The sequence below is a fragment of the Dipodomys merriami genome, unplaced genomic scaffold, assembly GCF_024711535.1.
Source record: "Dipodomys merriami isolate MVZ:Mamm:240054 unplaced genomic scaffold, mDipMer1.0.p SCAF_64, whole genome shotgun sequence".
Classification (NCBI taxonomy): domain Eukaryota; kingdom Metazoa; phylum Chordata; class Mammalia; order Rodentia; family Heteromyidae; genus Dipodomys; species Dipodomys merriami.
The window spans coordinates 2,509,672-2,535,000 of NW_027206224.1; the positions used below are offsets into that span (position 1 = coordinate 2,509,672).

The window sequence follows — 25,329 nt, forward strand, 5'->3', positions numbered from 1 at the left end:
AATTGTAACCCCTCTGTAAGGTATTTTCACAATTAAAAAAAAAAAAAGAATAAAAAAGTGCAGAAGCATAGCTAAGAGACTAATACAAACTGAGGACTCTGTGTGTGTGTATGTGTGTGTGTGGTAATGGGGTTTAAATTCAAGGGCCTACCAAGTGCTTTTATTATTATTATTATTATTACTGTCAGTCATGGGGCTTGAACTCTGGGCCTGACCACTGTCCCTCAGCTCTTTACCTCAAGGCTAGCACTCTACCACTTGAGCTACACAGCCACTTCTGAGGATTGAGATCTGAGGATTGAGGTTCAAAGCTAGTCCCAGCAGGAAAGTCCGTGAGACTCATATCTCCAATAAACCACTCAGAAAATCAGTGTTACTGTGGCTCAAGTGGTAGAGTGCTAGCCTTGAGGTGAAAGGCTGATGGACAGCGCCCAGGCCCAGAGTTCAAACTCCATAACTGACAAAAAGTATCAAAATCAGGGCTGGGAAGATGGCTCAGTAGAGTGCTTGCCTTGCATGCCTGAGGCCCTGGGTTCGATTCCTCGGCACCACATAAGCAAAAAGAAAAAAGCTGGAAGTGGCGCTGTGGCTCAAGTGGTAAAGTGCTAGCCTTGAGCTGAAGAGCAGAGGGACAGCACCCAGGCAGAGTTCAGGCCCCACGACCGGACCCAAAAAAAAAAAGAATCAAAATCAATCTTTCTGAAATTCTAACTAAATTGGAAGGCCAGCATTATCCTTGATACCAAACCCAGACAACATGGTGGAGATAGAGCTTGGTGGTAGGGTGCTTGACTAGCATACAAAAAGCACAATAGCTAACAAATAGAAAGATTTAAAAGGGAGGGGGGAAAAACAAGACCTACAGAATGGACTTTAAATATATACATGGAACTTGCCTAAAAAATATGAGACTCTGAGATCAAGCTCCATGTCTAGCAGATGTGGTTTGAATGATAGCTCTTGCAAGAGATGGAAAAAAAGCCTCAACAAAATCTAGGTAAACTAATCTTAGAAGCATATTAAAATGATTAGACCTCATGAACAAGTTAGTTTTATCCAGAATACAAGGATGAACAGAATCAAAGAAGAAACAAACAAACCACTCCTTACCCCATGATCTCTATTGATTCAGAATACCATTTGCCAAAATTCAATGCTCTTTAGGATAGAAATAAAAAAAAACTAGTGCTAGTGCTAAAACTCAGGGCCTGGGTGCTGTCCCTTAGCTTTTTCACTCAAGGCTGGAGTTCTACCACTTGAGCCACAGCTCCAATTATGGCTTTTTGCTGGTATTGGAGATTAGAGTCTCATAGGCTTTTCTACCCGGGCTGGCTCTGAATGGTCATCCTCAGATCTTAGCCTTCTGAGTAGCTAGGATTACAGGTTTGAGCCACCAACACTTCACATAATTTTTTTGTTGTTGTTGCCAGTCCTGGGGCTTGAACTCAGGGCCTGGGCACTGTCCCTGAGCTTCTTTTGCTCAAGGCTAGCACTCTACCACTTGAGCCACACAGTGCCACTTCCAGCTTTTTCTGATGTGGTACTGAAGAATTGAACCCAGGACTTCATGCATGCTAGGCAAGCACTCTACCACTAAGCCACATTCCCAGCTCTACCTCACACAATTTTCATATCAAGTTGAGTCAAAGAAAAAAAAATCTTTGTTCAAATGGTAAAAATAATACATTTACTTAAAGAGTTATAACTAATTTGTGATATAATACATAAAAACACTTAATATAAAAGATATTTTTAATATAAAAGATTCTCAGATCTCAGCCTCCTGAGTAGCTAGGATTACAGGCATGAGCCACCGGTGCCCGACTCTCATGGTATATTCCACAATAGTAGTGTCTAAATTCCTAGATCCCCTGCATAAGCTACAATCTAAAGCCTACATGGGCATATCTGGGACCTTTAAGCCTTTAGAATTACACATAAATATGTTTAGGTCTACATAGTATAGTATGCATCCTCAAGTAGGGCCCAGTGTCCAGTTAGACAAGTTTAGTATTATTATTTTCTCATACTTTTTGTGCCTGTAAGTTAATAGATTAACATATCTGATTAATTACATTCTGTCCCCGTAGGCTATGCATGACTTTCTTTTACTCAATTAGATATAATATTTTACATAAACAAAATACACACAAGTGAAAAATTATCCAACAGATCCAAAAACACTGGATGTATTTACTCTTGGCTCTTCCTACATATCAGTCTCCTGTCTTCCTTGGAAAACAACAATATTGTTCTTGTGATTATCATTCCTTTGCTTGAAAAATGTATGTACTAAGCCAGAGGTATGTCTTTAGAGGTGTGAGATCTCGAGTTCAAACTGTTAATTCTGCAATAAACAAATAAAACCAAACACCTATTAAGCTGGGTATGGTAGCAGCCACCTGTAATCCTAGCACTTGGGAGGGTTATGAAATGGGAGACTAAGCAGGGCTACAAAGCAAGACTCTTGTCTCAACAAAGGAAAAAAAAAAGTATCCATTTAAAAAGAGGATCATCTGTCATTTATACACTGAATAGAATCAGCTAAGATCATGTCTGGAGTTCTTGTTCACTGTCAAGTTAGCAACTGCCCTATATTCAGGATCAGCGTGTTGCTGCAGAGCCTGCAAGTGGCAGTGTCAGTTTTCACCACAGCAGCAGATCGAGCTATATTTAACACGCATCTTCTCTGATGAAGCTGCAGCTGTGGTTTCTCTTAGTTTGTGAACAGAGGACAAGTGGGAAGTGAGGGAGAACTTTAAGGTAAAGCTGTAACAGGATTCAGTTAGCTCAATCATAAACAGCCTTGTGTTTAAAGGTCTAAAATGCCTTTTTTTTTTTTTGTCGGTCATGGGGCTTGAACTCTGGGCCTAAGCGCTGTCCCTCATCTCTTTAGCTCAAGGTGAACACTCTACCAGTTGAGCCACAGTGCCACTTCCAGTTTTCTGGTGGTTAATTGGAGATAAGAGTCCCACAGACTTTCCTGCCTAGGCTGGCTTTGAACCATTATCCTCAGGTCCAGCCTCTTGAGTAGCTAGGATTATAGGTGTGAGCCACTGCTGCCCCAAATAGTTTTCTAATACTATAATCTCAATTAAGATGTTTAGAACCCAGCTAGGAACTGGTGGCTAACACATAGCTACTTAGGAGACTGAGATATAAGAATTACAGTTTCAAGTCAGTCTGGGCAGGGAAGTTTGTGACATTCTAATCTCCAATTAACTTCTAAAAAGTGGGAAGTAGAGCTATGGCTGGAGTGGTAAAGCACTATCCTTGAACAAAAAAGCTTGGGGATAGTGCCCATACCCTGAGCTCAAACCTCAAGACTGGCATGCATATGCATACACACAACATAAAACCCAACTGTGACAATTTCTCTCATTATATATGGCTTTTGGTCCAAGACTATGATTTGAACTCGGTACCCGACATTTCAGTTCTTTAACTGGTGCTCTATCAAGCCATGCCTCCAACCATTTTGTATTTGTTTAAAAAAATCAACTGTTGGCTGGGAAAATGGCTCAGTGGTAGAGTGCTTGCCTTGCATGCATGAGGCCCTGGGTTCGATTCCTCAGCACCACATAAGCAGAAAAAAAAAAGCCAGAAGTGGCGCTATGGCTCAAGTGGTAGAGCGTTAACCTTGGGCTGAAGAACTGAGGGACAGCGCCCAGGCCCAGAGTTCAGGCCCATGACCAAATAAATAAATAAATAAATAATCAACTGTTAAAGTTGGGCATTGGTGGGCTCATGTCTGTAATCCTAGCTATTCAGGAGACTGAGATCTGAGGAGCACAGTTCAAACCCAGCCCAAGCAGGAAAGTTCATGAGACTCTTATCTCCAATAAACTACCAGAAAACCGGAAGTGGTGCTGTGGCTTAAGTGGTAGAGCATTAGTCTTGAGCTGCAGAGCTGAGGGACAGCGTTCAGGCCCAGAGTTCAAGCCCATGACCAAAAAAAAAAAAAAAGAAAGAAAGAAAAAAAAAAACAACTTTATATTGGGGTATACATTCCATACTACTATACAGAAAGGTTTAAGAAAAATTACAACTCCAGGCACACAAATTATAATATGTGAGTAGTGACTCATTGATAATTTGCAAAACATACTCTTCAAGGCAGGACAATGATATGTAGAGGTAGCAAAAAAAGAAATATTAAAGGCAAGTAACAAAACAGTCTTCAACAATGTCTTAATTGGCTGAATAACAAATTATGTGAATGAGAATATTGCTTGGTCAAAGTTCAATTTCTTCTGTCATTACTCTAAAGGAGAATTTCCCCCCACCCTCTACCAGGAAAGAGCAGCAATACTCTTCTAAGAGAAAAGCAAGTTTGAGTTCAACACCAAAATATAATCTGCAAGTAGCCAGATACTGGTGGCTCAAGACTGTAATCCTAGCTACTCAGGAGGCTGAGATCTGAGGATCATGGTTCAAGGCCAGCCAGGGCAGGAAAGTCCGTGAGACTCTTACCTCCAATAAACCACGAGAAACCACAAGTGGCTCTGTGGCTCAAGTGGTAGAGGGCTCACCTTGAGTTGAAGAGCTCAGTAACAGCGCCCAGGCCCAGAATTCAAGCCCCATGACTGACAAAGATGGGAGGGGGAGAGTATGTTTAAAAAATAAATATGTGTGTGTGTGTGCGTGTGTGTATGTGTGTGTGTATATTTATTTGGGGGGTAGTGTGAGGCCTGGGCACTGTCCCTGAGCTCTTCAGCTCAAGGCTACCGCTCTACCACTTGAGCCACAGTGCTACTTCCGGTTTTCTGGTGGTTAATTAGAGATAAGAGTCTCATGGACTTTCCTGGCCAGACTGGCTTTGAACTGTGATCCTCAGATCTCAGAGAATTACAGGCATGAGCCATCGGAACCCAGCAAGAGAGTAGTTAATATTTTAAGAGCATATGTATATATAAGCTAGGTGGCACACTCCTGTAATTCCAGCACTCAGGAGCTAAAGGAAAGAGGATTTTGAGCTTGAGATCAAACTGGACTAAATAACAAGTTCCAGGCCACATGCACTACTGCCTCAAAATAATATAACAAATGTCTATGTATTTGAAATGATGTACTTCATCATTAAGTAGGCAATGATCTTAATACCAGCTATGTAAAAATAGAAGATACTTAATAACAGATCAAGTATTCTTAGATACAGTATGTGTTCATATACATAATTTCCTAAACATTTCCATATTCTAGGAATTTAAAAAACCTTTAGTGGGGCTGGAAAGGTGGCTCAGTGGTAGAGTGCTTGCCTTGCATGCATGAGGCCCTAGGTTCGATTCTTCAGCACTACATAAGCAGAAAAAGCTGGAAATGGGACTGAGGCTCAAGCGCTAGTTGACAGCTGAAGAGCTGAGGGACAGCGCCCAAGGCCCAGAGTTCAGCCCCCACGAATGACAAAAAACAAAAAACACCTTTAGTTACTACTTGAGAGGCTGAGGTAGAAAGATTTCAAGTTTAAGGTGAGCTTTGACTACATAGGGAGACCTTGTCCCCTAAAACACACACTGAGGGATCTCCTTTGGCACAAAGCTTTGACCACCTGTTGCTGAGCATCAGCTGTAGTTGTAGAAGCAAAAGACTGGTATTTTTAAAAAGTGAATTCAGCCAGGCACTGGTGGCTCATGCCTGTAATCCTAGCTACCAGGAGGCTGAGATCTGAGGATAGTGGTTCAAAGACACCCCGGGGCAGGGGTGTCCATGACACTATTATCTCCAAATAAACACCACAAAAGCTGGAAGGAGAGTTGTGGCTCAAATGATAGAGAACAAGTCTTGACCAAAAAGGCTCAGGGACAGGATCCAGGCCCTAAGACTGGCACCAAAAACAATAAACAAGTGAAAGTGAATCTAGTCTTAGCTCTGCTGCTAACAATTTGTGATCTTCAGAATATCCAACTGTATAAATGTGACATCTACCTAAGAGGTAATAATTATGTTCTCTCAGACATATCTCTATGTTTGTTTTTTGTTCTCTGTTCCTCATTTACTGAAAACATGTACTCATCATCCAAGATCTAGCTCAAATGTCACTGACTCACAGAAACCTTCCTGAAATCTTCCTATGAAATCTGTTACATATCGATACTAATCTCTTACTACGTATGTTTCTTTTCTCTTTTAAAGTGTTATTGTATGTTCCTTTTATACCTTGGTTATAGTAAATCAAGGCACGTACTTATCTGACAGGAAAGCCCCAGGAGACAATACGTGTGTGTGAGCACGTGCGTGCGTGCATGCGTGCGTTTGTGTGTGTGTGTGTTGGTCATAAGGCTTGAACTCTGCACCTGGGTACTGTCCCTCAGCTCTTCAGCTCAAGGCAAGTGCTCTACCACTTGAGCCACAGCGACACTTCCGGTTTTCTGGTGGTTTACTGGAGGTAAAAGTCTCATGGACTTTTCTTGCCCAAGCTGGCTTTGACCACAATCCTCAGATCTCAGCCCTGAATAGCTAGGATTACAGGTATGAGCCACTGGTGCCCAGCTGAGCTGGTACATTTTATTTGCCTTTCTTGCTCTTTGTACTCAAGACTTGAGATTTAATGTCAGCTTTGCAACTAAGGAGTAAACTCATCCTCTTTAAAATTTGTAAAAGAAGACTGGTGATCTAGATTTCTTTCCTAGTAGATTAATACAGAATCAAAGAGAGAACTAGAATTCAATATTGACACTTCAGAATCATTACAATTTTCACACTGGACTACAGTTATAGTAGCTTTCACTGAATTCCTATTTAGGCCCTGTAAATGATTATATTCCTCATTATTTCTATTTATTATTCTTATAATAATATTTGAAGTGATTACCAATTCACTACATTTTATATATCAACAACAACACCTTTTTTTTTTTTTTAAATCCTTGCGCAATGGCTGTATTAACAGCAACAACAGTCTATCACCAGTAACCTGATTAGGTAAGCTGGCAGAGCCAGAGGGGTACAGGTTATTTACTTGTGTGAATCTTTTTAAAGATAGTAGTTCTTTACTACATTCCTGGTATTCTGCTATTTAGCTCAGTGCCTTCCAAATGGATGACATTCAGCAATGTTTTCTGAATTATTGCTCCTGAATTCATTCTTTAGACATATGTTCAAAATAAAGAGAATGCTATATTCTGCAGTATAGTGGTAAAATAGACTTTAAGCATAGGTTCTCTGCTCAAAATTGTATATTAATGTATTTCTAATAATTTATTAAGAAGCCCCCCAACAACAACAAAAAAGAAGCCCAACTATATGACAATAGGTAATTTATAGAACAGGTATGAGCTTACCATCATCTAAGGTGATGTCCTGTAGACCAATGGTTGCAAAATTAGGTTCTCGATCTTCAGAAGGTTCAGGTTTAATGCTCACAGTTGCCCCATCAGGTGGAAATGATGCTGGGTCACACAAATTGTGACATATTAAGGATGAAGGTGCAGAAAGACCTCCTTGACCTGTATTTTGTGCTTGAGTTGAGTGCTGTCCAGAATGAATTCTGGTGGCTGGAGATGGTGATGAGGCAGTTCCTGAGCTAGGAGATTGGTAAGGCATAGTCTGCAGCTGAGGGGATGATGGACCAGAAAGTGATGAACTAACCAGAGGACAAGAGGCTGCTGGGGGAGCTGTTGTAGCAGACCTTGAATGTGAAGGACCATATGTAATAGGTTGCAACTGAGGAGAAGGCTGACCTGTGACTTGATCTGCTACTGGAGAAGAAAGAGATCTTTGTCCTGCTGCTGTATTTGAACAATGGTATCCCACTGACTGAAGATGAGGTGAGGTTTGCACAGAATGAGGTGTATGTGCTAAGAGATGTCCTGCTGAGCTTGAATTTGAAGAAAGAAATGGCATTGATGACAGTGGTTGACAGCCAAGACTTACTAAACTGGAAATCGCTGCATCCTGCTGAAACAGAACTGGATCAAATTCTTGATTGGAGCCAGCATTAATGGGAAGACAAGTTGGTCCATTATAAACATTAGTTTGCATAGGTTGATAGGAAGACCTCACAGGAGATGTTGGTGTAACTTGAAAAGGCTGGTGCACAACTGAAGAAGGTATCATATGTTGTTCTTTACCTGCTCCTTCATCCCTACACTGCAACTGTGGTAGATGGGATGAGGTTAAAACGGATGTATATGCTTGCTGGATGGGGCAAACCAAGCTTCTCTGTGGTGAGAGTACACTATCATGTGGGTGCCCTGTATCTGAAGAAGGCCTTTGGGTCTGGGTAGGATGAGGCACAGGCAAAGGTGGAACTGAAGTCAAATCTATTTCTTCTCTGTGTTCTTGCTTCATCATAACTGAGAAGAAAGTAATTATAACAAATGTTATTATGTAATATATAGTCATATGAAAGGCCTTTATTATAGGATATACAACTGTAGTTATGTATCCAAACCAGGGGGTAGCATATTAAATGTTTTCAGGGAACAAAGAAAATATAATTTTCTTAATATCTGAATTCAGAAGTTTGTTTTCCTATTATCTGAAAATTTAAAAATAGAAACAAACTGTCTTTCTACAGAAAGATGGTTTTATAAATTATGCTGTATGTGCATATTAGGTATTAGTGTCTATTAAAAAATTTAATTTTATTGTAAAGATGCTGTACAGAAGGATTATAGTTACATGAGTGAGGTAATGAGTAAATATAAATTTTGTGTTTGTGTGGAAAATATACACATACATAAACAATTCTGCACACAGATACATGTGTGTCTATATATTATATATAGATTATATATATTACATATATCTATTTGCAAAAATGCATAAGAAGCTAGCAACTTATAGATTTTCTGCTAGGAAGAAAAATGAGGTGGTTTGAAGATAATTAGGAGAGAAATTTATAGAAACTTCTTTTTTTTTTTTTGCCCCCCCCCCCAGACACTTCTAAAAGAATATTTAGAAATAAATGTAATCAGGTAAGGCAAGACTGACAAAAATTATAAAAGATTGCTACAAAAATTTAAAGATCTGGGGCTGGGAAGGTAGCTCGGTGGTAGAGTGCTTGCCTTGCATGCATGAGGCCCTAGGTTTAATTCCTCAGCACCAGTAGAAAAAGCCAGAAGTGGTCCTATAGCTCAAGTGGTAGAGCGCTAGCCTTGAGCTGAAGAGCTGAGGGACAGCGCCCAGGCCCAGAATTCAGGCTCCACAACCAACAACAACAACAACAAAAATAAAAGATCTTGCCAAAAGAAATTTAAAGATATTGCCAGGTGCTGATGACTCACATCTGTAATCCTAGCTACTAAGGAGGCTGAGATCTCAGGATCAAGGTTCAAAGCATCCCAGTCAGAAATCCTTTTTTGTTGTTGTTGGTTGTAGGGTCTTAACAACTTAGGGTTTGGACAGTGTCCCTGAGCTTTTGTGCTCAAGGTTAGTGCTCTACCATTTTGAGCCACAGTGTCACTTCCAGTTTGGGGTTTTTTCAAACAATGCTGGCACTCTACCAATTGAGCCAGAAGCTCCACTTGTGGCTTTTTGCTATCTAACCTAGGTAAGAATCTCATGAACTTTCCTGCCCTGGCTAGCTTCAAACCGCAATCCTCAAATTTCAGCCCGCTGAGTAGCTGATACCTTCTAAAAGACTTCAAATTTAAACTCCGTCTTCTAATTTCCTTATAACAAACCAATACAAAGTGGTTACTGAGCTGGGTGCTGGTGGCTCACACCTGTAACCCTAGCTACTCAGAAGGCTGAGATCTGAGGATCCCAGTTCAAAGCTAGCCCAGGCAGGAAAAGTCTGTGAGACTCTTATCTTCAATAAACCACTCAGAAAACTGGAAGTGGCGCTGTGGCTCAAGTGGTAGAGTGCTGGCCTTGAGCTGAAGAGCACAGGGACAGAGCCCAGGCCCAGAGTTCAAGCCCCACAACCAACAAAAAGAAAAAAGAAAAAAAAAAGTGGTCATTGATAGCACATCTAATACTTAAAGTCAGTGCAAACACAGATTATAAACAGTAAAAATATCAACATATTCTTAATCAGTCTACCTTAAAGGTTCCAACATTCACTGAGTAACTTTTATTTATTTTTTTGCCAGTCCTGGGGCTTATACTCAGGGCCTAGACACAGTTCCTGAGCTTCTTTTTTTTCTTTTTTTTTGTCCGGTCATGGGCCTCAACTTTGGGCCTGGACGCTGTCCCTCAGCTCTTCAGCTCAAGGCTGGCACTCTACCACTTGAGCCACAGTGCCACTTCTGGGTTTTTTATTTCTGCTTATGTGGTGCTGAAGAATCGAACCCAGAGCCTCATGCATGCAAGGCAAGCGCACTACCACTGAGCCACCTTCCCAGCTCCCCTTCCCCCCTGCCCCGAGCTTCTTTTGCTCAAGACTAGCACTCTACCATTTGAGCCACAAGGCCACTTCCAGCTTTTTCTGTTTATGTGGTACTGAGGAATCAAACCCAAGGTTTCATGCATGCTAGGCAAGCACTCTACTACTAAGCCACATTCCCAGACCATCAAATCAATGAGTAACATTTTTTATTCTTTTTTTTGGGGGGGGATGGGGGTGTCCGGTCATGGGGCCTGAACTCTGGGCCTGGGCGCTGTCCCTCAGCTCTTCAGCTCAAGGCCAGCGCTCTACCACTTGAGCCACAGCGCCACTTCCAGCTTTTTTTTTTTTTTCTGCTTATGTGGTGCTGAGGAATCAAACCCAGGGCCTCATGCATGCAAGGCAAGTGCTCTATCACTGAGCCACGTTCCCAGCCCCTAAGTAACTTTTTCTACATTATGAAAGAAAACTCTACAGTAAACTATTACAACTCATACCTGGTGTGTAAGTAAAACGTTGAGACTGGCTTTTTTTCCTCTTGCCATTGCAAAGATAGAAGTGCACCTGCACTGCAGTGGTGATTGCTGGGTTATGATAGGGAGGAACTTCAAGGACAATATGAGCCTAAAGAAACAAGGAAAGTAAGACTGTGTTACACTCAAAACTAAAACTGAAATGTACTTACTAAACTCAATGCAACTTATTCATCTTAACTACAGATTTCTTCTATCACAGAAAATTATGTACATCAACTGGTCACATAGTCATCTAGAGATTTAGTATATGGACAGTTCACTCTTGAATCGTTTTGGTATTTTGGCCACCCCTGGGGCTTGAACTAAGGGCCTGGGCACTGTCCCTGAGTCTCTCTGTGCTCAAGGCTAGTACTATACCACTTGAGCCACAACATCACTTCTGGCTTTTTCTGTTTATGTGGTACTGAGGAATTGAACCCAGGGTTTCATGCATGCTAGGCAAGCACTATACCACTAAGCCACATTCCCAGCCCTCAAAAATAATTTTATACAAGTAGAAAAAAATCTTTGCCCAAATGAAAGGCAATTCTCAGCTGGGTGCCTAGCTACTCAGGAGGCTAATATCTGAGGTTTGTGATTTGAAGTCAGGCTAGGCAGGAAAATCTATGAAACTCTTATTTCTAATTAACACCACCATCTATTAAAAAAAAAAAAAGCCAGAAATGGAGGTATGACTCAACTGATCAGTCCAACCCTGAATTTAAACCCCAGTACCAGCACAGAAAAAAGAAAAAGATGAAAGTAATTCTCAATCTAACTGCTCCAAATCATTGGAAAGCATAATAGAAATAGCATTTGCTAGCCCAGAGAAGATTCCATCTTCAATGCAACCAGGATGAAGAACAACGTGACAGGATAAGGGATAGCTTGCAGGGTGGAATCTAAAAGTCTTAATAGCCAGGCACTGGTGGCTCATGCTTGTAATCCTAGCTACTCAGAAGGCTAAGACTGCCGTTTAAAGCTAGCCCAGCAATAAGTCCATATGACTGTTATCTCCAATAAACTACCAAAAAAGCCATTAGTAGAGCTATGGCCTTGAGATTGAGAAATTCAGATACAGCAACTAAGGCCTGAGTTCAAGCCGTACGACTGGCAAAAAAAAAAAAAAAAAAAAAAAAAGCTTAATAAAGTAGCTGTAAGCTACTTATAGGCTCATGCCTATAATCCTAGCACTCAGGAGGCTGAGATCTGAGGATCATAGTTCGAAGCCAGCCCGGACAAGAAAGTCCATGAGACTCTTATCTCCAATAAACTACTTAGAAAAAGCCGAAAGTGGTGCTGTGGTTCAAGTGGTAGAATGCTAGACTTGAGCAAAAGAAGCTCAAGGGACAGTGTCCAAGCCCTGAATTCAAGCCCCAGGACTGGCACGCATATGCACACTCATGTGCATACACATACACAAATAGCTGTGAAGTTAGAACAGCATATTAAATCACAAATCCTTAAGGGTTTATACCATTATATATGTTTTTTTTGCATTGTTTTAATTTCTTCACAGAATTCAATAAATGACAAGTTCAATAAGAGACTTCCTATTATAATCTTTCATTTCAAATTCCTATTTATTATATACAAAAGAGAAGACTCCAATGTTAATTTTCCCAAGTTTCAATTTTAATACTAGAAAGGTGTTTTACTCTTAAACTTAAAAAAATTCCAATTTGCTTTTCTATTACTAAATATTCTCAATACTAAATAAAGCAGAATTGCTCAATTTTCTACTGCAAGTTTCTAAAGTATATCTCTACCAAGTGCAAGGCTCTGAATTCAAACCCTAAGTAACACAAACACATAGACAAACACAATAAATTCCTTACCCCTTGACACTTTTCCCTGATTATTTTTCCTTCTACTTCCCATTGAGGTCGTCCATCTAGTGAGAGAAATAAATAATTTGCAATTAAATGCAATTCAATTTGAGCTGGGCACTGGTTGCTCACACCTATAATCCTAGCTATTTAGGAGAATGAGATCTGAGGATCACAGTTCAAAACTAGCTAGGCAGAAAGTCCATGAGACTCTTTTTTTTTTTTGGTCCAGTCGTGGGGCCTGAACTCTGGGCCTAGGTGCTGTCCCTCAGCTCTTCAGCTCAAGGCTAGTGCTCTACCACTTGAGCCACAGCACCACTTCTGGCTTTTTTTTTTTTTTTTTTTTTTTTGCTTTATGTGGTGCTGAGGAATCGAACCCAGGGCCTCATGCATGCAAGGCAAGTGCTCTACCACTGAGCCAACTTCCCAGCCCCCAAGAGACTCTTATCTCCAATTAACCACTAGAAAACCACAACTGGTGCTATAGCTCAATTGGTAGAGCACTGACAACACCCAGGCCCAGAGTTCAAACCCTACAACCAACAATTAAAAAAGAAAAAAAAAAAGCAATTCGTGTCAAGAAGCATACAAAGTCTAATCCTTATAGTAATTACAAGTTTATTGGCAAAGGGAATCTTTTGCTCAGCAATCTCTAAAAAAAGGTTTTAAAAATGTAAGAATACAAGCCGGGCGCCTGTAATCCTAGCTATTCAGGAGGCTGAGATCTGAGAATCACAGTTCAAAGCCAGCCCAGGCAGGAAAGTCCGTGAGACTCTTACCTCCAATAAACCACTAGAAAGCCAGAAGTGGCACTGTGGCTCAAGCGGTAGAGTGCTCGCCTTGAGCTGAAGAGCTGAGGGATAACGTCCTAGCCCAGAGTGTAAGCCCCACGGCCAAAAAAAAAAAAAAAGTAAGAATAGGGGCTAGGAAGGTGGCTCAGTGGGAGAGTGCTTACCTTGCATGCATGAGGCCCTGGGTTCAATTCCTCAACACCACACAAGCAGAAAAAGCCAGAAGTGACACTGTTGAGCTGAAGAGCCGAGGGACAGCGCCCAGGCCCAGAGTTCAGGCCCCATGCCCGACAAAAAAAAAGTAAGAATTGATGAAACTTTTTTTTTTTTCTCTTCAGCTCAAGAGTAGCACTCTACCACTTGAGCCACAGTGCCACTTCCAGTTTTCTGGGGGTTAATCAGAGAGAAGAGTCTCATGGACTTTCCTGGCTTTGAGCCATGATCCTCATATCTCAGCCTCCTGGGTAGCTGGGATTACAGGCATGAGCCACTGGTGCCCAGCAAAAGCAAACATCTTGATAAAGGTAATATTTCTTTGGCTGGGAAGGTGGCTCAGTGGTAGAGCGCTTGCCTTGCATGGCTGAGGCCCTGGGTTCGATTCCTCAGCACCACATAAGCAGAAAGAAAAAAGCCGGAAGTGGCGCTGTGGCTCAAGTGGTATTGTGCTAGTCTTGAGCAGAAGAGCTGAGAGGCAGTGCCCAGGCCCAGAGTTCAGGCCCCACAACCAGAGCCAAAAAACAAAACAAAAAATTTCTTTTTCAAAAACTGAATGCATACACTATAAAGTTTATCCTTCTAAACTATACAATTCAGCAGGCATATGGTACATGTCTGTAATCCTAGCTACTTGGAGGTAACAGGAGAGTCATAGTTCTAGGACAGCATGGCTCAAGTAATAGAGTGTCTGGACTGGCAAGCACAAGGTATTAAGTTCAAATCAATCCCAGTATGGTCAGAAAGAAAGGAAGATAGGGATAAAAAAATATACCCAAAAAACCCAGAATATAATTTAGAGATTGTTAGTATATTCACAGAATGTTGCAAGCATTGCCATTCATTCCAGAACATTTTCCTAATCTCCAGAAGAAACACTATACCAATCAGAAATCATTTCCAAAGCCTGGTGCCGGGGCTCATGCCTGTAATCCTAGCTACTCAGGAGGTTTAGACCTGAGAATCACAGTTCTAAGCCAGCTCGGGCAGGAAAGTCCATGAGACTCTTATCTCCAATAAACCACTAGAAAACTGGAAGTGGCGCTGTGGCTCCAGAGGTAGAGTGCTTGCCTTGAGCCGAAGAGCTGAGGATAGCGCCCAAGCCCAGAGTTCAAGCCCCATGACTGACCCTCCCCCCCAAAAAAGAGTCACCCCTTTCAACATTAGCACCTACCCCTCCTAACCCATCCGTTCTCTTTTTTTTTGGGGGGGGGGTCTGGTTGTGGGGCCTGAACTCTGGGCCTGGGGGCTGTCCCTCAACTCTTCAGCTCAAGGCTAGCGCTCTACCACTTGAGCCACAGCACCACTTCCCGCTTTTTTTTCTTTTTGCTTATGTGGTGCTGAGGAATCGAACCCAGGGCCTCAGGCATGCAAGGCAAGCACTCTACCACTGAGCCACCTTCCCAGCCCCTCATCCGTTCTCTTAATTTGGGGTTATGCATTGAATTTTTTTTTTGCCATCTAACAAAGCAGATTATGTGTACAATGAATCTTGGTCACTCATTTTTTAAGTGTGTATAAATTCTTCAAAGGTATTTAATTGTGATGTTTTACACATTCATGTACTGTGTCTTAAAACAGATTGATTCCTTTTTCCTTCATTCCCTTAGAAAAATTTTGCATGGGTGTGCCAAACTAAGGCTTTAATTCCATGACAAGGAGCTTTCTTTTAGTTTTTTTCTGCTCTGTCACTTATGGCTGGCTTTTTCAAGTAGCACAGGATCTTCAAGGTTTATCTATGCTGCAGTAATATTGGTATTTCATTAATTTTTATGGAGGAGAAATATTCTATTGTGTGGATATACCACATTCTATCAGCTGGTTATTTGTGATATATTTATTTTAGGGATATTATGAATAACACTGCCATAAAAATTTGTATCTAAGCTTTCATGTGAACATACTTTTACATATGAAAATATTTTTGAGACATTTAAAGAGAATTTAACATTTATGTAAAAATTTAGTAACTAGTTTAAAATAAAAATCTAGTGCATAGCCGGGCGCTGGTGGCTCACGCCTGTAATCCTAGCTACTCAGGAGGTTGAGATCTGAGGATCATTGTTCAAAGCCAGCCCGGGCAGGAGAGATCATGAGACTCCTATCTCCAAGAAATCACCAGAAAACCAGAAGTGGCGCTGTAGCTCAAGTGGTAGAGCGCTCGCCTTGAGCTGAAGAGCTGAGGGACAACGCCCAGGCCCAGAGTTCAAGCCCCACGACCGACCAAAAAAAAAAAAAAAAACCTAGTGCATAAATTATGCATGAGAATTTAGGCAAACTACTTGGGATTAATATCACTGAAATGCCTAAATAATTTATTTCATCCTTTTGTCACTTACACTGAAGTCAATCAATGTATATTATTTACCTTGTCCTTTTTCAAGAAAAATGATTTTGGACTCCGGAAGAAAATTACATCCAGTTACAATCATTTCATGGCCGCCATTTACAGAACAACTGTTGATACTGTACTTCTCAATATGGGGAAGTTCTTGGGCAGATCGCTGGGCTGTTTTTTTGACAGTTAAAAAAAACAAAATGTTAGTTTAAAATATTTTATACATGACAACTTCAAGCTAAAAACAATTACAAATAAATGTAAAATTTGGTTATTAATTCAGGTGGTTTTTGTTTTGTTTTGGTTTTGGGTACTAGTCTGGGTGCTCTTGCTGAGCTGCTTCTGCTCAAGGCTAGTGGTCACTACTGTAATTACAGCTCCACTTCCAGTAAATTGAAGTTAAGAGTCTCATGGACTTTCCTGGGAGGACTGGTTTCGAACCTCGATCCTCACATCTCAGCCTCCTGGGTAGGTAGGTTTTCAGGCATGAGCTACTGATGCCCAGTGACTTTTTGTTGTTGTTGGTCATGGGGCTTGAACTCAGGGCCTAGGCATTGTCTCTGAGCTTTTTCACTTAAGGCTAGTGCTCTCCCACTTGGAGCCACAGCTCCATTTCCAAAAATAGTATTTTTTTAATATTAAAATGTAACACACAAGCTCACTTACAGCACTCAACAGGTATAGAAGCTATTTGTAGAGAAAGTACTTTTCCATTGGGTTGTGGGATGTGTACACGAAATACAAGTCGGACTCTAGTATTCTTTCTGCCGATATCAGTTTCTCCTTTTCGAAGTTCTATGTCTGAATTACGTAGCTTTAAAATACCTGCACAGTCAATACTAGGAAGAAAAATATAAAAAATATAAAAATCATACATACATACATACATACATACACACACACACACATACATATATATCTTACTGATAACAGTGGTTGTAAGCAATTCAATTTCATATTTATGCTGGGCACCGGTGGCTCACACTTGTAATCCTATTCAGGAAGGTGAGATCTAAGGATCACGGTTCAAAGCCAGTCCAGGCAGGAACGTCTATGAGACTCTTATCTCTAATAAACCACTAGAAAACTGGAAGTGGCACTGTGGCTCAAGGGGTAGAATGCTCGCCTTGAGCTGAAGAGCTGAGGGACAGCGCCCAGGCCCAGAGTTCGTTTGTTTTTTTTTTCCTTGGTCATGGGGCTTGAACTCTGGACCTGAGTGCTGTCCCTCAGCTCTTCAGCTCAAGACTAGTGCTCTACCACTTGAGCTACAACGCCACTTCTGGTTTTCTGGTGGTTTACTGGATATAAGAGTTTCATGGACTTTCTTGCCTGGGCTGGCTTTGAACCGCGATCCTCAGATCTCAGCCTCCTGAGTAGCTAGGATTTCAGGTGTGAGCCGCTGGCACCTGGCCCAGGCCCAGAGTTCAAGCCCCACAACCAACCCCCCCCCCCAAAAAAGTCAATTTCATATTTTTGTTTAGTCAGTTTGTTGGGGAAGAACTAAAAATACCACAATCAAGTTAATTTGGTGTTTTTTTGTTTTTGTTTTTATTTTTTTGCCAGTCCAGGGGGCCTGGGCACTGTCTTTGAGCTGCTTTTGCTCAAGGCTAGCATTCTCCCATTGAGTCACAGCACCACTTCTGGGTTTTTCTGTGATGTGGTACTGAGGAATCAAACCCAGGGCTTCATGCATGCTAGGCAAACATTCTACCACTAAGTCACCTTCCCAGCCTTGGTTTTTTTTTTTGCGTTTTTTTGTTTTTGTTTTTTTAAAGAAAAGATAGATGACTAGTCTTAAAACCTTAAGAGAAAAAAAAGGGGCTGGGAAGTTGGCTCAGTGGTAGATCACTTGCCTTGCATGCCTGAGGCCCTGGGTTCGATTCCTCAGCTCCACATAAGCAAAAAGAAAAAAAAGCGGGAAGTGGCGCTGTGGCTCAAGTGGTAGAGCACTAGCCTTGAGCTGAAGAGCTGAGGGACAGTGCCCAGGCCCAGAATTCAGGCCCCACGATTGAACCCCCCCCCCAAAAAAAAAAGAAAAAAAAGAAGGCAATTCTATAAAATTATTCAAATAAAGTAATAAAAGTATTATATTAAAATTGTTTAATACAACAACTTCTCGATAGCTTGTTCATTACTGAAACAGTCTTACAATGTATTCCAGGCTGGTCTTGAAACCATGAGTCCCATCCTTACCCTACCCAGTGCTGAGATTACAGGGAGGAAGGATTATCTGAAAGGATAATCCATGGATTACCAATTTCTCTTTTCTGAAGTTCAGTATATAAATTGCAATTTCAAAATACATGGGGGTGTAGCTCAGTGGTAGAGCACTTCAAATATGTGCAAAGTTCAATTCCCAGGACAACAACACACTACTATATAAACTATAATAATTACTCTAATTTATTATGAACTTCTTAGAAACAAAAAAAAAATACAATAAAGTTTTTTGCTGTCAAGTGGGACATGTCCTCAGGAAACACCAACATACTTTTTTAAGTTAGGAGGAGTCTCTGTGTATGTCTATGGAATAATGACCAACCTAAAATATACTGTCTATTAACAGTAGTTTTCACAAGATGGGTAAAGTGGTACATATCTATTCCTAGCCAGTCCTCAGGAAGCTACAGTAAAAGAATCACTGAACCCACTAGTTAAAGACCAGCCTGGGCAACAAAATGAGACCCAACTAAAAAACAGAAAAAAAAAATTTATACAGGTATATTGTTATGTAGGCAGTTAAGTAGCATAATAAGTTTCTGATGATATTCTATTTAACTTGACTCAATTATAGTGCTTTTTTTTTTTTTTTTTCGGCCAGTCCTAGGGCTTGAACTCAGGGCTTGGGCACTGTTCCTGAGTGCTTCTTTCGCTCTACCACTTGAGCCACAGTGACACTTCTGGCTTTTTCTGAGTGGTTTTTTGGAGGTAAGAGTTGATAAATTTTCCTGCCTAGGATGGCTTTGAACCAGGATCCTTAGATCTCAGCCTCCTCAGTAGCGGGAATTACAGGCATGAGCCATCACTACCAACAAATATAGTGCTTTTGACTGTCTAGAGGGATGAAGAGAAACATGGCCTGTAATCTGACCCTAAGAATTTTTTTTTTAGTTCCTAGAAAAGTCCAAATCCAGGTGCCAATGGCTTATGCTTATAATTCTAGCTATTTGAGAAGCTAAGACGAGGATCAATTTGAGGCCAACCTAAATAGAAAAGTTCACACTTGGCCTGGGAATGTGGCTCAGTGGGAGAGTGTTTACCTAGCAAACATGAAGCCCTGGGTTCAATTCCTCAGTACCATATAAACAGAAAAAGCCCGAAGTGGTGCTATGGTTCAAATGGTAGAGTTAGGCTAGCCTTGAGCAAAATAAGCTCAGGGACAGTGGCCAGGAACTGAGTTCAAGCCCCAGACTGACAAAATCAAAAAAATTACAAAAAAGAGTTCACACCCTTCTCAAAACAATAGTTGGATTCAATAGTGCACACCTCCCATCCCAAGCTATACAAGAGGCTGAAACTGGGAAGATTGTGATACAAGGCCAGCCAGAGCAGAGAAGTCCATGAAAATCCATCTCTATAGAGGGAATCCAGATGTAGTACATACATCTACGATTCTGGTGATGACAGGAAGCTTGAGTGTGAGCCTGAGTGAGAAGCAAGACCCTATCATTAAATTAACCATTGAGGGTGGGGGGGAAATTAACCACTGAAAAACAGGGCTGGATAAGGATTAGAGGGGAAAATAGTGGAGAACAATGAAAGGGGCGATAATGAACAAGAAGCATCAAAGTACATTAGATACATGTACAGAAATATAAAAATGAAACTTCTTTATACCATTAGATTTTTTGTGCGTGTGCCTATCTTGGGCCTTGAACTCAAGGCTTGAGTGCTGTCCCTGAGATTTTAGTTCAAGGCTAACACTCTACTACTTGACCTCAAATCCATTTCTGGCTTTTTGGTGGTTAGAGACAAAGAGTCTCCTGGGCTTTCCTGCCCAGGATGGCTTTGTACTATAATCCTCAGATCTCAGCCTTCTGAATAGCTAGGATTACAAGCTTGAGTCACCAGTGCCTGGTGCTAAGCCTTTTTTACAGACACTTGACAAATGAGAATATGCTGCAATTGTTTATTCTATTAGATGTAAGAAACCTAATGAAAGTCCATATATTTTATCTTTATCATTTAAGATAATGCTTCACTCTATAAATATTTGTTTGATGAGCTGAATTTTCTTTCTAGAAATATGCTACTATCCTTAGCAAATCTGCTAGCTATTTACATATTTTCCAGCTAACTTAGGAAAATGAACATTTTATTTTTTTTGCTGGTCATAGGGCCTGAACTCTGGGCCTGGACGCTGTCCCTAAGCTCTTCAGCTCAAGGCTAGCACTCCATGGCACCACTTCCAGCTTTTTTTTTTCTGCTTATGTGGTGCTGCGGAATCAAACCCAGGCCTCATGCATGCAAGGCAAGCACTCTACCAGTGAGCCATCTTCCCAGCCCCACATTTTATTTTTATACTGAAAGAAGAAACAGGTTTATTATTTTCAGAGTTATCTCAGGAGAAAAAAGAAATGTTTTGAGAAATGTTTCAAGGTACCTGGCCGACATATTATTTTCAGGAAGAAGTGGAATTTCCAGAACTTTTGTGCTGGCGATTATTATCTCTTGACTTGCAGTAGCAACTGTCTTTCCAGTGATTCTATGTACTTGGTAAAATGCATGAGGTCGTAAATATCGATCATCTGCTGTTCCAATAAACATCTGTAGATTTATTGGCTTTTCACTGTAACCCAGAAGCTAAGGAGGAAGAAGAAACACAAATATTGGCAATTCATTATCCATACACTTTATAATAAGCTTGTATCAGTATCACATATACTATTATGTTAAAAAAAAAATCTGGCCAGATGCCAGTAGCTCATGCCTGTAATTCTAGCTATTCAGGAGGCTGAGATATGATGATCACGGTTCAAAACCAGCCCAGGCAGTAAAGTCTGTGAGACTCTTATCTCCAATAAACCACTCAGAAAACCTTAAGTGGCACTGTGGCTCAAGAGGTAGCACGCTCGCCTTGAGCTGAAGAACTGAGGGACAGGGCCCAGGCCCAGAGTTCAAGCCCTACAACCAGCAAAAAAAATAAAAATAAAATCTGTCCTCCAAATTTCTAAATTTGTTTAAAAGAAAACAATGGAATACACTACAAATGAATATGCTTTTTGTGTTTTTGTTCTGTGCCAGTCCTGGATTTTTTTTTTTTTTTTTTTTGCCAGTCCTCGGGCTTGAACTCAAGGCCTGAGCGCTGTACCTGAGCTTCTTTTTGCACGTCTAGCACTCTACCACTTGAGCCACAGTACCACTTCTGGATTTTTGGTACTGAGGAATTAAACTCATGCTAGGCAAGCATTCTACCACTAAGCCACATTCCCAGCCCCAGTCCTGGATCTTGACCTCAAGACTTGGATGTTGTTCCTGAGTTTCTTTCTTTTGCTCAAAGCTACCAGTACCCACTTGAGCCACAGCTTCACTTCCAGCTTTTTGGTAGTTAACTGGAGATAAAAGTCTCACAGACTCAAAGCCAGCCTAGGCTGTCTTAGAATCACTATCCTCAAATCTCAGCCTTCTGAGTACCTAGGATTACAGGTCTGAGCATTAGTGCCTAGCTACAATCTTTTTGATGTGCTGTTATACTTGGTTTACTAGTATTTTGTTAAAGATTGTTGCAGAGGCTGGGGGATATGGCCTAGTGGTAGAGTACTTCTTGCCTACCATGTATGAAGCCCTGAGTTCATTTCCTCAGTAACACATACACAGAAAAAGTTAGCAGTGGCGCTGTGATTCAAGTGGTAGAGTGCTAGCCTTGAGCAAAAAGAAGCTCAGAGACAGTGTCCAGGCCCTGAGTTCAAGCCCCAGGACCAGAAAAAAATGTATGTATTCTTTTGCAACTACAATTGTAAAGGACAAGATTTATAGTTTCTAATTTTTTTCCTTTTATCTTTGTCTACCTCATTTTCTTTTTGACTTTTAAAAAAATTTATGAAGGAGCTGAGAATGTGACTTAGTGGTAAAGTGCTTACCTAGTGTGCATGAAGCACTGGGTTTGATTTCTCAGTACCACATAGACAGAAAAAGCAAGAGGTGGTGCTATGGCTCAAGTGGTAGAGTGTAAGCCTTGAGCAGAAACAGCTCAGGAGCAGTGCCCAGGCCTTAAGTTCAAGCCTCAGGACTGGCAAAAAAAAAAAAAAATTATGGAGTTACCATGTTTCCCTTTTCTTCATATATGGAACCCTCCTTTTCTTTTCTTTTCTTTCCTTTTCTTTTCTGGGTCAGGTCATGGTGCCTGAACTCTGGGCCTGGGCGTTGTCCCTAAACTCTTCAGGCTCAAGGCTAGCGCTCCACCAGTTGAACCACAGCACCACTTCCGGCTTTTTTCTTTTTGCTTATGTGGTACTGAGGAATCGAACCCAGGGTCTCAGGCATGCAAGGCAAGTGCTCTACCACTGAGCCATCTTCCCAGCCCAGATCCCTCCTTTTCTATAAGAAAATTTAACATTTTTATCTAATTATTCCGAAAGTCTCTTTCTAACAACTCAAAAATCAAATCTAAACCACCTCCCAGTTTGCTACCATTGTTTTCTCTCTTCCTTTTTATTTATTTATTTTTGGCCTGTCCTGGGGCTTGATCAGGGCCTGGATGTTGTCCAGGAGCTTCTTTTGCTCAAGGCTAGCATTCTATTACTTGAGCCATAACGCCACTCCAACCTTTTCTGTGTATGTGGAACTGAGGAATGAAACCCAGGGCCTCCTGCATGCTAGGCAAGCATTCTACCACTGAGCCACCTTCCCAGTCCCTGTTTTCTCTCTTCTTACCTTTTAATATGGATAAAATGTGTGTTTTCATGGAATATCTGGAATAGCACTCATCAGACTGCAAAGATCTGCCTATGCTCCACAGTCAAGTTGCCCACCCTTTAAAACTGATAAAAGACCAGACTTCATTTGGAGTCTATGAGTTTTCTTTGTTGTTTAGTTTTATCTTTTATTTCTTTTTCTCAAGATAACCAATGATATCTCAACCTGGCTTTATAGAAGTGCCTTGGAGGACTTTCTCTCAGCTCTTCTGATTACTACTCTATTCTTCTGTAAATGATAGCCAAGAGTATCTCAATCTGTTGCAGTCTCTAGCAGGTAAAAGTATGAAGTGAGTGAAGTGAGCAGGTCTGTCAGTTCTTATGGCATGCCTCTTATTTTGGGGATAGTGAAATCTTCGTGAAGGTTTGGTGAAGTTTTACAAGTTTCAAAGTGATTTTTTTCAGTAACACTCATTTTTAATTTTGGCCCTAAGTTATTTTGCATTCACAAGAAAGTTTTAAGTCCATCAAACTATTAAAATCCATTTTTCAGAAAATACAGTGGAGGAGATGTCTAACTATTAACACTGTAGTGGTAGAGTTTTTGGCATCCAGCCCCAGCATTGATAGTACGAGTTGTAGCGAGTCACAGTGCCAGTAGTTATTTTTGCAACAGCAGGACTAGAAGAGTAGTTCTAGGTCATGTAGCTTCCAAGCTTGAGATTTAATGAACTATTAATAACCTTTACAAAAACTCTTCTTCTGCTTCAATATTGTAGAAGTATTTTGACACATGGTATCAAGTACAGAATGCCTATTACAGTGTTGAGACATATAGTTAATAATGAACAACTGGTAGCTATGCGACAGCATCCATGCATCTAGTTTGAAAATTTCCACAGCTCCTCAAATGTATGAAAAGAGTTTTATTCTATCATATGGTCCTGAAGGAGGATAGTTTATTTCCTTTTACTGTTCATCCCTCTCCTTTTGTGAACTTGGGGCTTGGGCACTGTCACTGAGCTCTTTTACTTAAGGTTAGTGCTCTACCACTTTGAACCACAGTGCCACTTCCAGTTTCTTGTGGTTAATTGGACATAAGAGTATCATGAACATTCCTTCCTGGGCTGTCTTTGAACTGCAATCCTCAGATTTTAGCCACCTGAGTAGTTAGGATTATAGGCATGAGCCATCAGTGCCTGGCCAAATTTAGTTTTTTAAGAATTTGACGAACTATGTTCCTGAGTAGTTGTAACAAAAGTTTAGGCAAAATCTAGTTTTCTGCATCCTTGCTAGCATTTACTTTTTTCTTTTTCTTTTGGTAAGCCATGAGGCTTGAACTCAGGCAGGGCCTGCGCACTATACCTGAGTTTTTGTACTCAAGGCTAGCATTCTACCACTGTGAGCCACAGTGTCATTTTCTGGCTTTCTAGTGGCTAATTGGACATAAGAGTCTTATAGGATGGGGCTGGGAAGGTGGCTTAGTGGTAGAGCGCTTGCCTTGCATGCATGAGGCCCTGGGTTCCATTCCTCAGCACCATATAAGCAAAAAGAAAAAAGCCAGAAGTGGTGCTGTGGCTCAAGTGGTAGAGAGTTAGCCTTGAGCTGCAGAGCTGAGGGATAGCACCCAGGTCCAGAGTTCAGGCCTCACGACTGACCCCCCCCTTCCCCCACCCCCCAAAAAAAGAGCCTTGCTAAACACATACTCTACTATTTGAGCCATGTCTCCAATCTTCAATAATTATTTAATCTCTTTTTGAAACTTCTACCTTTTAAGAACAGCCCAGGCTGTCCTCAAACTTGTAGTCTTTCTGACTCAGCCTCCTAAGCACTGATGAGGCTACACAGAAAAATTCTGTGTCAGCCAGGTAGGTGCTGGTGGCTCATGTCTATAACCTTTGCTACTCACAGGGCTCAGATTTGAGGTTGGAAGTTTGAAGCAAGCCCGTGCAGAAAAGTTGATAAGACTTTTATCTCTTAAGGGAGATAAAATACAATCCAGATTTGACTAAAGTACCTAAATGAATAAACTTGTATAACCACCAACAAATATATGACATCTACAAAATAAACCTCAAAAGTTTCATACCTTTACAACAGGATGTCCACCAGTAGATGCTTTGACTGCCCCTCGGCTACCTTCAGTTTCATAATGGGCTCGATGATGAGTTTTAGGTTGCACTTCTATTTTCAGTTCACATTGTCCAAAGTGAGCTGGTAAAGGCCAGTCTAGTGGAGGTAATGAAGATGTGCTATAAACAAAACACACAAAAAAGCATTTCACTATGCTATTATTTCTGATTCAAGTCACTTCTTTGCCAATACCAACATGTCTTCCTGTGATCCTCAAAACAAAATAAAACTTCCCTTAGTAAGTTGTAACACTAGGAATTATAGATACTTAACAATTATATAAACTGAAAACTAAAATCTGTTTTCTACTTTTTGGTTTCCTGTATTTTTTTAAAGACTAAATTCTAATAATTTATGAAATAAAACTGTCCCTAAACTGTGTATAT

The 25,329-nt window shown here is 40.9% G+C and overlaps 1 protein-coding gene across 2 annotated transcripts in view; it reads right to left on the reverse strand.

Annotated features, from left to right (window-relative positions):
• The window catches only part of LOC138815383 (nuclear factor of activated T-cells, cytoplasmic 3), a 65,892-nt gene that overhangs the window by 11,926 nt on the left and 28,637 nt on the right, over positions 1-25,329 (reverse strand). For both annotated transcript variants that reach the window (XM_070004736.1, XM_070004737.1), the window contains exons 3-9: positions 24,900-25,062; positions 20,560-20,759; positions 16,623-16,795; positions 15,987-16,127; positions 12,624-12,679; positions 10,768-10,894; positions 7,281-8,294 (exon numbers count right to left, since the gene is read on the reverse strand). In XM_070004736.1, coding sequence (XP_069860837.1) covers positions 7,281-8,294; positions 10,768-10,894; positions 12,624-12,679; positions 15,987-16,127; positions 16,623-16,795; positions 20,560-20,759; positions 24,900-25,062 — 1,874 coding nt within the window. The remainder of the gene's footprint in view (positions 1-7,280; positions 8,295-10,767; positions 10,895-12,623; positions 12,680-15,986; positions 16,128-16,622; positions 16,796-20,559; positions 20,760-24,899; positions 25,063-25,329) is intronic.